General features: G+C 35.6%; 1 protein-coding gene across 1 annotated transcript; it reads left to right on the top strand.

Annotated features, from left to right (window-relative positions):
* Nucleotides 1-3,224: 3,224 nt before the first annotated feature.
* On the top strand, nucleotides 3,225-10,684 carry LOC144963718 (uncharacterized). The gene is made up of 2 exons (XM_078897674.1): nucleotides 3,225-3,492; nucleotides 7,840-10,684. The coding sequence occupies exons 1-2, from the start codon at nucleotides 3,405-3,407 to the stop codon at nucleotides 9,777-9,779; spliced, it is 2,028 nt and encodes a 675-aa protein (XP_078753800.1). The 5' UTR covers nucleotides 3,225-3,404; the 3' UTR covers nucleotides 9,780-10,684.
* The last annotated feature ends 2,819 nt before the right edge of the window (nucleotides 10,685-13,503 follow it).

Here is a 13,503-nt window from a genome sequence, read left to right as displayed (position 1 = left end):
TTTGGATACTAAGGAATACATTTTTTTTTTTACTGTAACAAGCTAAACAACTTGCGCAGCAAATTTTTTCACCCTAATTTTTATGTGCGTGTTCACTTTGGTGTGTTGATTTATGAAAAATGAAAAACACGGCTTGTAAGTATAGATTGCCAATTTGGCATTTATTTGCCAAATTATATATTTTTTGGCATTTTATTTTCAAGTCGACTGGTTCTGCCTTTTAAAAATTAATATTACTCTTTGTTTTGCCATTCATTTAAAGAATTAAAAAAGACACCGACAATTAAAAGCTAGTTTGTTAAAGTTAGTTATTGATTTTCAACTTCATTATAATCGCATCCATACCGATTTTGGTACCGGTATTAATTTTTACCTTTCTTGCTCTACTTGTTAGGAATAAATAACAATGTGAAATTGAATATAAGCTTCAATTTAATTACGAAATTCTATCTGTTTTCGTAATTAAATTGAAATTTACATTCAATTTCACATTGTTATTTATTTCTTCGAGCTTCGAGCAGCAACATTTGCATCTCGACTTTTGACTTCACTCCCCCGGCCACTGGCCACTTCCAACACGCGCGCTCCGCTAGTGGAGAGTCGAGATCAACACTGGCTTCGGAAATGGAAAGGCAGTTATAACAACGCTTGAACATTTCAGAGTAAGTGGTTAGAAGAATTCCCATGGCTGAAGAAAGCGGAAGATAGAAGTGACTAGGGTTATTGCAGACACACACACATACACACACACACGCGCATACACACACACACACACGCGCATACACACACACACACACACACATACAAGGGTTGCCAATTTGGCAGATTTTCTGGCAGAATTTGAAGTCGTCTGGCAGAAAAAAAAACTGTTTGCATTGGCATTTGGCGCGCTCTTAGTTCACTATTGTAGACATCGCCATCACAAGTCGTCCATGTGCACCGTCGGACGCTGTACTGTCACAACACACTTTCGACGATTCGCTTGGTTGTCCTATTGCAGATTATTTTCGAGGCTAGATTTTGCTACATTATTATTTATACATTGTATAGGTCTATTCCATGTTTTCCATGGCAAGTTTATGTATTAGTAATTTTTTTTTAACTTGGGAAATGAAAAACAAATTATGACATCGGCCTTGCGAATTTTTGTTTAACAAAACTGATGAGTTTTTTTATAAATAGTACGGTTTGGCAGATTTTTGTGGTATTTGGCAGATTTTTTAAATCCAGTTGGCAGAATGCCTGAAAATAATCTGGCAACCCTGTGGGCCAGTGGCTGGCACGGGGGTTGGAAGTTGGAAGTTAGTAGTCCATGGTTCTCTTCTATTCTTTTCACATTTTGCTAACAAAGAATATTTATATATTATGTTTTAATTGTATTGGACTGCCCTTAAAATTGACGTGTTTATAATATAGTAGCTGACCAGGAAACAAGTGCCTACATCTTGCTCTTTCTTACTTATGGGGGGAACGTAGAGCAGTAAACATTTCTTGAACTTGATGAGCGCTATTATTTTTCCAAGTCCAAGCACTCAAATTCAAATACACATTAAGGATTATGATTCAATTTTTGAAAATACTGTGCACTATATTGAGGCAGCCATATTGAGTTTTGTTATGTCTACTAGGAACAGTTGCAAACGCCTCGGTAGCTAACAAATTGACACTGTTCAGCGGTTGATGTTCCTAGACCAGAGGGCGGACATCTTTTAACTTTTATTAATGGGCTTCGGTTATTTAGACTCAAGTCTGAATAGTTTCCAGTGGCTATTCGGACTCAAATTCCAATGCGCTTGTGTGCAATCAACAGATTATTGGGACTTAGTCTGAATAGTCTCCCGTGGAAGTATAGCTTTTGTTTGTTGTTTTTTTAAAAATATATTTTAATTACATGAAATTAATGCAAATGAAAATTACGATTTTAGTAACAGCAGGTAGTCTAAACCTGCTTTATTTGACGAGAAAGACAAAATCATGGATCAATTGGAAGTCCAAATAGAAATTATAAAGAAAAGAATTGAAACTCTTCAAAAGAAACAAAAGTCAAAGTAACTTTTTTTATAACAACATAAAATAAAATCTTGAAGAAATCACTTTCGCCAACCACATAACCGAAAACCCCATTGACAGATACGCCACAAACAATTCGAACTGCTTCAAAATCCCACAGACAAGAACACAAAACTACAGAAATTCTTTCTTCATTAGAACTACAAGAAACTACTAGAAGAAGAAGAGGAAGAATAGACTCGAGCCGAATTGCCACTTCGTTTATTATGTTTACATTGGAGATTGGCCAGATATGTTTGGTTGTGTGGAGCAATTTAGTCCTTACATCACAGACTACTTTCGAAAAAAAAAAATTTGCATTTATTATTTGTTTGCTTATTTACCTATTTATTTTTAACTTTGTGGGTTTTATTTTAAAAGGCTGTTGTTATTGCCAGACATGTCTGTCAATAACGATGAACGATTATTGCCAGACAGTGTCTGGCAAGAACAAAAGACCAGGCTTTTTGTTATTGTCAGACACATTGGCAGAAAAATTTTATAAATAAATAATAAAATGAGCTATTATATAACGCAATATCCACTAAGCGTGCTCAAAGCTCTTTACAAGGGGTCACTGGCCAACAGCAACATTTAACATGAAGGACGGGACATGACTCCTTTTAGGCGATATTACCAAAAAAAAATTCGGACCGAGACAAAGCTGTAAGGGCAAGGTACTCATTTTGCACCTGAGTACGGTGAGAGAATGTGAGTAAAGAGCTTCTTCAAGGACTCAACTATGTGCCAAGCGAGGCTTGAACCCAGGACCTTCCGATCCGAAAGTGAGTGTAATACCACAAGACCACATAGCTGCACAAATTTTATGCAAATGGCAAACTAGTCGTGAAAAATGCCAGTGAAAGACACAGCATCAATTTCGACAAGCCTTCCAAGACAGACGACTTACCCATCAATTTCGACAAGCCTTCCAAGACAGACGACTTACCCATTCGGCCAGGACATCCACATGAATGTCGACGCATATTGTGTATATAATATAGTAACCTACTATCCATCGACTGATTTATCTTACTAAAGGCTTAATATAGGAATATAGAAACTCGGGCCCCATATCTGCCCCATTAGGTTTGCAGGACTACATACATATTATGGCAGTTTTAAAATGATGTTTTCAGTGGGATTATAGTCTATAATATAATAATATATTATATGTTGCAAAGAAATTAGACAATAACAATAACAACCTGAAAACATTATGCTCGCTTTGAAATCTTAGTATTCATTGAAGTTACATGATTATTATCATCATGGTCCATGACTCAAACACCTGTTTAATGTTCACCAGATTGCTGATGTTGTAGGAAGTCAGAGCAAGGAAAGGTAATTCTGTCATGGCTCATTCCCAAGAGTTGTCTGAAAGTGCCAGGAGAGAAGAGTTAGAGGGGAATTTACTACAGTTATGCAATGAAGGAGATAAAGGTAAAAGGAAGATTCTTCTCTCTCAGAGTCTCTATTTTGATGGATGAGAGAACCAGCTTGAGACCTTATTCTTCCTCCTCCTCCTCCTCCTCCTCTTCTTCTTCTTCTTCTTCTTCTTCTTCTTCTTCTTCTTCTTCTTCTTCTTCTTCTTCTTCTTCTTCTTCTTCTTCTTCTTCTTCTTTCTTCTTCTTCTCTTCTTCTTCTTCTTCCTCTTCTTCTTCTTCTTCTTCTTCTTCTTCTTCTTCTTCTTCTTCTTCTTCTTCTTCTTCTTCTTCTTCTTCTTCTTCTTCTTCTTCTTCTTCTTCTTCTTCTTCTTCTTCTTCTTCTTCTTCTTCTTCTTCGTCTTCTTCTTCGTCTTCTGTCTGCTAAAAGTTACGAATTTTTAAAATTCCAAGTATGCAGGTCAGAGATTTGGATGTGCTTGATCACTTCCCAGCAAAGCAACATGCGTGTGACTATATTGAAGGAATGTGTCGATAACATTTTTGATTTAAATACAGTGCAACCCCTGGATAATGCCTTTCCCCGGGACTGGAATATTATGTCGTTATTCCAGGGTTTTCAAGATGAGGGAAAAAGGGGACATGGCGAGACCCGTGAGAATACATAACACTGTCCCCGTGGAAAATTGCAAATGAAAACCCCCAAAATTGCACCCAAAATTCCAAAAAGTGCATGCAAAAATTGCAAGGAAAAGGTGAAAATTTAAGACATTGTTTTCAATAAACAGCGCACAATAATTTATTCTTGCTTTAATTATATGACAAGCACAGTCCACCAATTTTAGTTGGTATGTATTATACAGTATTGTGTCCATAAATTACATTAAATTATATTGATATTGACATTGCATACTCAGAAAAGAAATATTATGCCTGTAGGACAGGGGATGCCACCAGGAGATTAAAAAAAAAAAAAACAAAAAAAAAAACAACACTTTTACACAAATGCATGGATTCCTAACAATTATGTGGTAGTAAAGCTCATAAATTAAAAAAAAATATTATTATTATTATTAGTAGTAGTAGTAGTAGTAGTAGTAGTAGTAGTAGTAGTAGTAGTAGTAGTAGTAGTAGTAGTAGTAGTAGTAGTAGTAGTAGTAGTAGTATTAAGCTCATAAATTTTAAAAAATATTATTATTATTATTAATATTATTAGTACAGTGCAACCTCGATATAACGACATCGTCGGGACCGAGAAAACGTGTCGTTATAGAGGGATGTCGTTACAGAGAGGTTTCCTATGTGTGTATATCAGGAGGTGTTTTGGGTCTTGTGTAGTGAATGTATACTTTTTCATTTTCCCTCTGTAGTTTATCCGGGCTTGGGACCGGCAATGAATGGAGAGTGGACAAAGGATTTATAAACAGTCCTGTGTTGACCTGTCACAGGCATTCATTGGGTGAAAGGCGAGCCTTCTGATTGGTGAAAGGCGAGCCTTCTGATTGGCTGCGGTGTTGTACAAATGTGACTATTGATTGGCTGAAAAAGAAACGTTTTCATTGGCTACAATAAGAACTAGCTCTGGGCTTATTACGAGTAGACAACATACATAGAATGGAAGATACCACTTGTAATAGTTACGAACAATTTCATGGTAGACAAACACCTTCAAGGTTTGTCGGACCAGAAATGTCGTTATACAGGGGTTTTGCTGAAATGTACGTCGCTATAGAGGGGTTTTTATTACTAATGATATATAGTAAAATAAAATGGGACCTGAGTACTTTGTCGTTATACAGGGAATGTCGCTATAACGGATGTCGTTACATCGGGGTTGCACTGTATTATTTTTATTATTATTATTAATATTATTATTATATTTCCAAGTAGCCTACATCTATACATCATAATAATACAGTGGAACTAGAGAATAACGAGGTCAAGGGGACTGACCATAAAAACTTTCTATTTCCGAGTTACATGAATCTATGTGTATGGTAGTATATTAAACACCCATAATATATATTTAAAAAAAAAAAAAATATATATATATATATATATATATATATATATATATATATATATATAATATATATATATATATATATATATATATATATATAAATATAATAGATTGATGTTAGAAATAAAACTATTATTAAATAGCATCTGTAATAGTTTTGTGTGACGGTGGCAGTAGTATTTTCCTATGTTTAGCATCATATGATTATATGTGACTCCAGAACATGGAAAATTGCAAAAAAATGCGGCAATTGTCAAAATTGCGAAAAATCGCAAGCGCCGCGATTTCCTGGAGGGACAGATAACACTGTGATACGGGGACGAGTGCCGGATAGAAAACATGTCCTAACAGCGTTAGAATGCTTATTCCTCTTGTTTACCAAAAAACAAAAACAGAGGTTTACCAGTTGCACTTTCACTACCCGCCCCCCCCCCCACCCCACCCAAAACAAAAACAAAACAAAAACAGAGGTATACCAGTTGCACTTTCACTACCCCCCCCCCCCCCCACCCCACCCAAAACAAAAACAAAACAAAAATAGGTAATGGCCACAATAATATCAAGTCTGGGCTGATGTATTGAAAAACCACAGATTTTTCAAATGAAAATATAAAAGTGAAAGAGGCTGTTATTGCTTTCCTGGCTATTCCAATAAGACAAAGCTGCCAACCTTTCCGCTTTTCGCGGAATCATTCCTATTTTTTTCAATCGTCTTTTTTGTACTATTCCGCCATTGTCTCCAAAATTCCGATGTACAACAACGATGATAATGGTAAGAATAAAAAAGAGCAGGGAGGGGGGTTGAAAGAGGTGAAATTCCTGTTTTTTTGTCTCAAATTCCTATTTTCAGGCGTTCTGATTCCACTTTTGGAATGTGAAGGGTTGGCAGGTCTGAATAAGGCCATAAATAACCATAATTGCCCCCATTGCCTGATATCAGTTAACCTCCACTGACCACACAGACAGGTAGCTAACACTAACAGGGAATGTTAGTGGACCCTTGAGAGTTCCATCCACATATAAACTTCTTTTGCTGTGGATCCATTATATTAACAATCACTGATTCTATGCAGTGTGGGAAACAAGAGTTGGTAACAAAATCAAAGCGCTCTCATTGGGAGAGAGAACAAAAGCGTTTTTTTCATTGGTTAAGAGTACGAGATGACGATGGTCGGGTATCAAGAACTGGCCTCAACTGCTGATTATTGTTATAACAATGTCGCTTAAAGGGGGTTTTGCTAAAATGTATGTCACTATTTTGGGTTTCAGGGGTTGTCGTTATCCAGATGTTGCGCTGTATAGAACAAGCAATATGTAGTAATGTTTTGCATGTTATTATCTCACGGCTAACATAAAGTTAGTTACGTTCACCTGGTCAAAGTCCTGGTTGAAATAAAAATTTCTGTCCCTAATTATTATTATTATTATTGTTGTTGTTATTATTATTATCATTATTATTATTATTATCATCATCATCATCATCATCATCATTATTATTATTATTATTATTATTATTATTATTATTATTATTATTATTATTATTATTATTATTATCATTATTATTATTATTATTATTATTATTATTATTATTATTATTATTATTATTATTATTATTATTATTATTCATCTTCTTTTTATTCTGCTCCTCCTCCTCCGCTGGGTGGGGATCCTGACCTCCCATAGTGGGTAGGGGGTACATACTGTGTCTTCTATTCCCTTATATCTGTTTTCCAACATGCTTTATGTCTTTGTCTTGGAATGAGATTACTTGGTTTTGTCCTGGCCTTGGCCAGAGTCCTAGTTGGGAGGGAAACAGTCAAATGCATAGTTATTGTTTTGGGAGATGATATTTTTTTCCTTGTAAATCATCTCTCTGTTACGTATTATTATATTTGTTGTTTTGAATATGTAATGTAAGAATTTGAGTGTATTTCTCTTTGTTGTATTTTGTGCTTGTGTCCAGATGAGACTTATAGGTGATCTCAAACTAAGTACATTGGTGGTGTGCTCTTTGAATTTACATCTGATCCCTTTATGTTCCCAGTTCCCCTTTGTCTTACTTTCTCTTGGGTTCTTTAAAATTGTATTTCTAGAACTTTTTACTCTCCCATTTTCTTCCTTTCTACTGGCGCTGATATAACCTAAATGTGTTGCAAGCGCCGTAAAACCCTCAAAAACAAACAAAACACACCTCCTCCAACTCCTTTTTTTCTTTTTTTTTTTACTTCTGTGCAAAGCCCCTTAAATAGAGGATCCAGACTACAGTTCACAATTTCATAAATTGAAAGAGACACAGTTCAACTTACAGATTGTGATAATTTCATTATCTGTTGTTTTTTTTCATGTTTCTAAGAATTGTCTCTTCTTTTTAATCTCATTCAGGATTGGTTTTACAACTTGGAGCTGATGTCAATAATTACGATGAAAATGGGTTAACACCATTGATGCATGCTTGCTTACAAGAAAATGAGAAGAATGTGAGGAAATTGCTAGACTCTGGTGACATGGTTAATGCAGCTAATGAGAGAGGAATGACAGCCTTAACATATGCATGTGAAACGGGGCAAGAAGATATTGTTAAATTGTTGATTAAGCATGGTGCTGATGTGAACAGGAAAGATGAATGTGAGTATACTCCACTAATGCGAGTGTGCGAATATGGGCAAAACAGTAATATAGCGAAGACGTTGGTACAAAGTGGTGCTGATATAAACGTGTGCACTCGACATACTGCCTTGAGTTTGGCACTAACTTCAAATGATTGGGATGGATTTGGTCCAGCAAGGGGAGAGATTGTTAGATTTCTGCTGGAGCACGGTGCTGATGCAAATTTGATGCCCTCTGAATACAGCCTTGAACGTCGTGCTTCTAGGTCAGGGCTGTGGTTGGCATGTAGAAAAGGATTTGCTGACTTTGTGTCAATGATGTTGAAATATGGTGCTGATGCCAAATTGATTGATGGAAAAAATGGGTTACTGGATGCGTGTTATATTGGATATGAAGAGATTCCAGAAATGATGGTGGAAAATGGTACTGATGTGAATTCTATGGATATAAAGGGTGTTACTGGTTTAATGTTTGGATGTTTTGAGGGAAACAGAGACATTGTGAAATTATTTATAAAATATGGTGCTGATATTAACGCCTCTGGTTCTTGTGGAACAGCCTTAATGTGGGCAGGCCATGACATGCACAATGATTGGCTAGTAGAGCTTTTAGTAGAACAAGGTGCTGATGTGAATTTGTCTGGTGAGAATGGAAATACAGCTCTGATAGAGGCAAGTCATTTTCAAACTGATCTGGTTGTGTCAATGCTGATTACATTCGGTGCTGATGTGAATGCAAGTGATAAGGATGGGAAAACAGCGTTGATGGCTGCCTGTATAAATCCTTATGATGATGATGAAGACTTAAGATTAAAAACACAATATTTCACTGACGAATATGACGTCAAAGATGATGTTGAAACGTATAGACACTCAAAGACTGTGGAGTTGCTTTTACAACATGGAGCAGAAATTGACACAAAGCATAAATCTGGACTCACTGCTCCCATGATAGCGATAATGAAAAACAGACCAGAGTCTTTAGAGAAAATGCTGTCTCACAATCCAATTCTAGACTTGATCGATAATAAAGGTCGGACTGTATTTTCATTAGCAATGGAAAGTTCAGGTGGGGAATGTCTTAGAGTGCTTCTTCGTCATGGATATTTACCAACTTTGGGCAGACTAAAATCTCTATATCAGGTTAAAAGGAAAGACTGCATTTCCTTGGAAACTCTTTTAGTGACCATAGAGTTTGGTCTTTTTGACTGGGCATGGTGTCAGGTAAAAGATTTGAAGTCCGTTTCACTAAAAGCTCTGAAATCAGGACTGTGTCCTGGAAGAATAAAATGTGACCATTCTGGTTATAGTTTTTCACCTTTGATTTTGTCTTTTATCTTTGATGACAAAGAGCTACAGGAACTCCTTCTCAAACGACTCTACTTCTATCCTGAAGACTACCAGACTCTTTTAACAAACAGGACCATCAGGAACTACAGGACATACACTTCAGATGAGGGACCTAATAATAGAATAGAATGCCAGATTGTCACAGACTCCTCTATTTCTGATTCTGATCGATTCATTCATACTGCTGACTTTACTCTTGCTGATGAATTCACTCTTCAACCGTTAACTCTCTTTTCATGGAGTTTTCTTTACATTTCCAAATCTATTTCTCTGTCTGGTCCTCCAGGGTTAAGAGGACAAAGAGTCGATTCTCTTCCCATTCCTGACAAATTAAAAAAGCTGCTGAAATTTGAAATAGTCGAATGAACATTAGAAAGAGACTTGTCTTGTGATTGATTTTTGGATATTTTATCAATTGTATTTGTTTTGACATCAGAAATTTTGCAAAGATTATAATATTATGTTTTTAAAGAAAATGTCCATATTGATTTAAAGTATGGAAAATCATATTTGGAAAAACCAGCTCCACAGCGTGCTGTTATCTGATACTCTTGGGCAGTGAACACTTATCTAATATCATATTTGGTGACCCAATATATATATATAGATAAGAAAATATAAATAAATAAAATAAATAAGAACACATTATTCTGTCCAGACGATCGTTTCAGTGGTTTTCCATCTCTTTGGTCCACAATAAGTCCGTAGTGCACCTTCTTGCCGAGTACGGTCAGAGACTGGAACCAGCTTGACGCTAAAGTGACCGAAGCCACTACAATTGATCCTTTTGTGGCAAGTTGCTATGCAAATACTTAGACCTTACACAAACCATCACTGACCAACGTTGACGACCCCTGAATGTCCCTGGAAATTGATTTTAGACTAACGATTATAAACAAGGAATACAGAGAGATTTGAAAGCAGTTTCATATTTGCCATAATAATCAACAAATTGATTGTGGGCAATCAAAGGAAGAAGAAAAAAAGAAGTTCGCTGTTCACATTTTTTTCTTCCTTGTTTTTCGTTCCTGTGGTGGGCATGTTACTGTTATTGATTGGGCGATGATTAGTGTTGTTATGTACTGACATGTTATAGTTTGTTCTCATTGTGTGTTGTGTGTGGTGTATACATGTGTCTGTATGCTGTTGTGTTGGGGAATATAGTTGCATGGAAAAGTGGGGAGGGTGTGCGGGTAGTGATTGGGCGGTGATTAGTGTTGTTATGTAGTGACATATTGTAGTGTGTGCTCATTGTGTGTGTGTGTGTGTGTGTGTGTGTGTGGTGTATAATTGTGTGTATATGATGTTGTGTAATGATTATAAATATAATAATAATAATTATTATTATTATTATTATTGTTATTATTATTATTATTATTATTATTATTATTATTATTATTATTATTATTATTATTATTATTATTATTATTATTATTATTATTATTAATATTATTGTTACCACTATCATTATTATTACTAGTATTATCATCATCAATATTATTTTTATTAGTTTTAGTACTATTTTTATCTTCCACTATCCCCCCCCCCCCTCATTTTTTCCAAACAACTATATTCCACAACACAATATCATATACACATGAATACAACACACACACACACAATGAGAACACCCTACATAACAACACTAATCACCGCCCAATCAATAACATACACACGGTAACGAAAAACAGAGAATAAAAAAACATCAACAACAAACTCATTTGTAAGTCACTATGGACTTCTTGTGGACCGATCAACAGAATAATGGGAGTGTTCTTATTTATTGTATATGCTCTATTATCGAGCACCCAAGTACATACAAATACAAATACCCACCAACACTCATATAATATATATATATACCAATGAAACAAGGTGCCATATAAACCATATTATTGTTATCATAAATGTTCCAAGCAATGTTTTACAGGTTATTGTATTATTCTATAATAGAATTTATAATTATTTATCAATGTCCAATAAGTGCCATAAACAAAGGGTACTGGCTGGGGTTCATGACCTCCCATAGTGGCCAGGGAGGTTCTTACTGTGTCTTCTATCCCCCTACATCTGTTTTCCAACATGCTCTCTATCTCTGACTTGGGATGAGATTACTTCGTTTTGTCAATGTGCTGGCCGGATACCCTAGCTGACTGGGAGGGAAACTGCCGAATGTCCAGTTAAGAGTTTGGGAAGACGAGTTTTTTTATTGTTTCTTGTAAATCATCTCTCTGTTATGCACTTTGTTGTGTATTGTTTCTTATTATATATTATTTGTAAACATTTGAGTGTGTTCCTCTTAGTGGGGACCTGTGCTTGAGTATGGATGAGACTTTGAGGTGATCTCAAACTAAGTACACTGTTAATGTGCGCTTTGTATCTACATCTGTTCCCTATTTAACTCAATTCCCCCCTGTCTTCCTTTTCTTTGGTGCTTTATTAATTGTAATATATCCTGGGCGGGGATCCTGACCTCCCATAGCGGGCAGGGAGGTACAAACTATGTCTTCTATACCCCAATGTCTGTTTTCCAACATGCTTTCTGTCTTTGTCTTGGAATGAGATTACTTGGTTTTGTCCTGTGCCCGGCCGGATACCTTGGCTGGGAGGGAAACATTCTAATGTATAGTTAGTTTTGGGAGATGATATTTTTTTCCTTGTAAATTGTCTCTCTGTTATGCAATCTATTATGTTTTATTTATGTATTATGTATGATTTGTAAACATTTGAGTGTATTCCTCTTAGTGGGGACCTGTGCTTGTGTCTGGATGAGACTTTTAGGTGATCTCAATTTAAGTACACTGATGGTGTGCTCTTGGAATCTACATCTGTTCCCTTTTGAACCAATTCCCCTTTGTCTGCCTCATTCTTGGGTGCTTTAATTATAATTCTAAACCTTTTTACTATCCCATTTTTTCCCTTTTTACTGGCGCTGATATGACCTTAATGTGTTGCAAGCGCCGTAAAACCCTCAAAAAACAAACAAAAACAATTGTAATATATTATCCCATTTCTTCCTTTTTACTGGCGCTGATATAACCTAAATGTGTTGCAAGCGCCGTAAGAGTAAGACCCTTTAAAATACAAAACAAAACAAAGGGTAGCCTACCTGTAGATATGACCGCTCTGAAGATTATCATGTCTTTCAAGTTATTTTTATTTCAAGTCTGTTTTGAAAATAGTTTTAGATTCCTATTTATCTACAATAATCTATTCATATTATTATCGCATATTTTTTCTTTGGATTTTTGTTGCATGGTTAAAAATTGGTGTGATATATTTAGCAATGTGATTTTATATATATATATATATATATATATATATATATATATATATATATATATATATATATATATATATATATATATATATGTATGTAAAATGTGATATATGTGTATACATAAATATGTATATAAAATGTGATTTATATATGTATACAAAAATCATAATTAATAAAGTCTTTCTCATTTAAAATCCTTTAGTTCCTATTGTTGGAGTTTGTTTTGTTTTTCAACAAACGGGTCTTAGAGATTGATGTTCTTTTTATTTTATTTGATCTCAAATGTGATGATGGGAGGTCCCTTTCTGTGTTTGGGTAGGTCTTTTGTCCTCCCATAGGGGGGCAGGGCGGTCACTTTCTGCGTTTGGATGGGTTCTTTTGTCCTCCCATAGGGAGGCAGTACGGTCACTTTCTGCGTTTGGATGGCTGGATGGGGATCCTGACCTCCTATAGCGGGCAGGGAGGTACATACTGCGTCTTCTATCCCCTTATATCTGTTTTCCAACATGCTTTCTGTCTTTGTCTTGGAGTGAGATTGCTTGGTTTTGTCCTAACCTTGGTCGGATTCCTTGGCTGAGAGGGAAACAGTCGAATGTATAGTTATTGCTTTGGGAGATGATATTTTTTTCCTTGTAAATCATCTCTCTGTTATGTACTGTATTATGTTTTATTTACATGTTATATTTGATTTGTTAACATTTGAGTGTATTCCTCTTAGTGGGGACCTGTGCTTGTGTCTGGATGAGACTTTTAGGTGATCTTAAACTAAGTACTTTGATAGTGTGCTCTTGGAATCTACATCTGTTCCCT

This window comes from Berghia stephanieae, chromosome 1 (genome assembly GCF_034508935.2).
Source record: "Berghia stephanieae isolate SIO BIC M18660-M18661 chromosome 1, UCSD_Bste_1.3, whole genome shotgun sequence".
In the NCBI taxonomy this organism is placed as follows: Eukaryota; Metazoa; Mollusca; class Gastropoda; order Nudibranchia; family Aeolidiidae; genus Berghia; species Berghia stephanieae.
The sequence above is the reverse complement of the archived record's forward strand: the minus strand, read 5'-3'. Positions and strand labels throughout refer to the sequence as shown.

Bases quoted from the DNA above. Each gene is read 5' to 3' on its own strand.
- LOC144963718 (XM_078897674.1), top strand. From the start codon at position 3,405: ATGGCTCATTCCCAAGAGTTGTCTGAAAGTGCCAGGAGAGAAGAGTTA. The intron at 3,493-7,839 runs GTAAAAGGAAGA...AATCTCATTCAG, and splicing joins ATGCAATGAAGGAGATAAAG to GATTGGTTTTACAACTTGGA.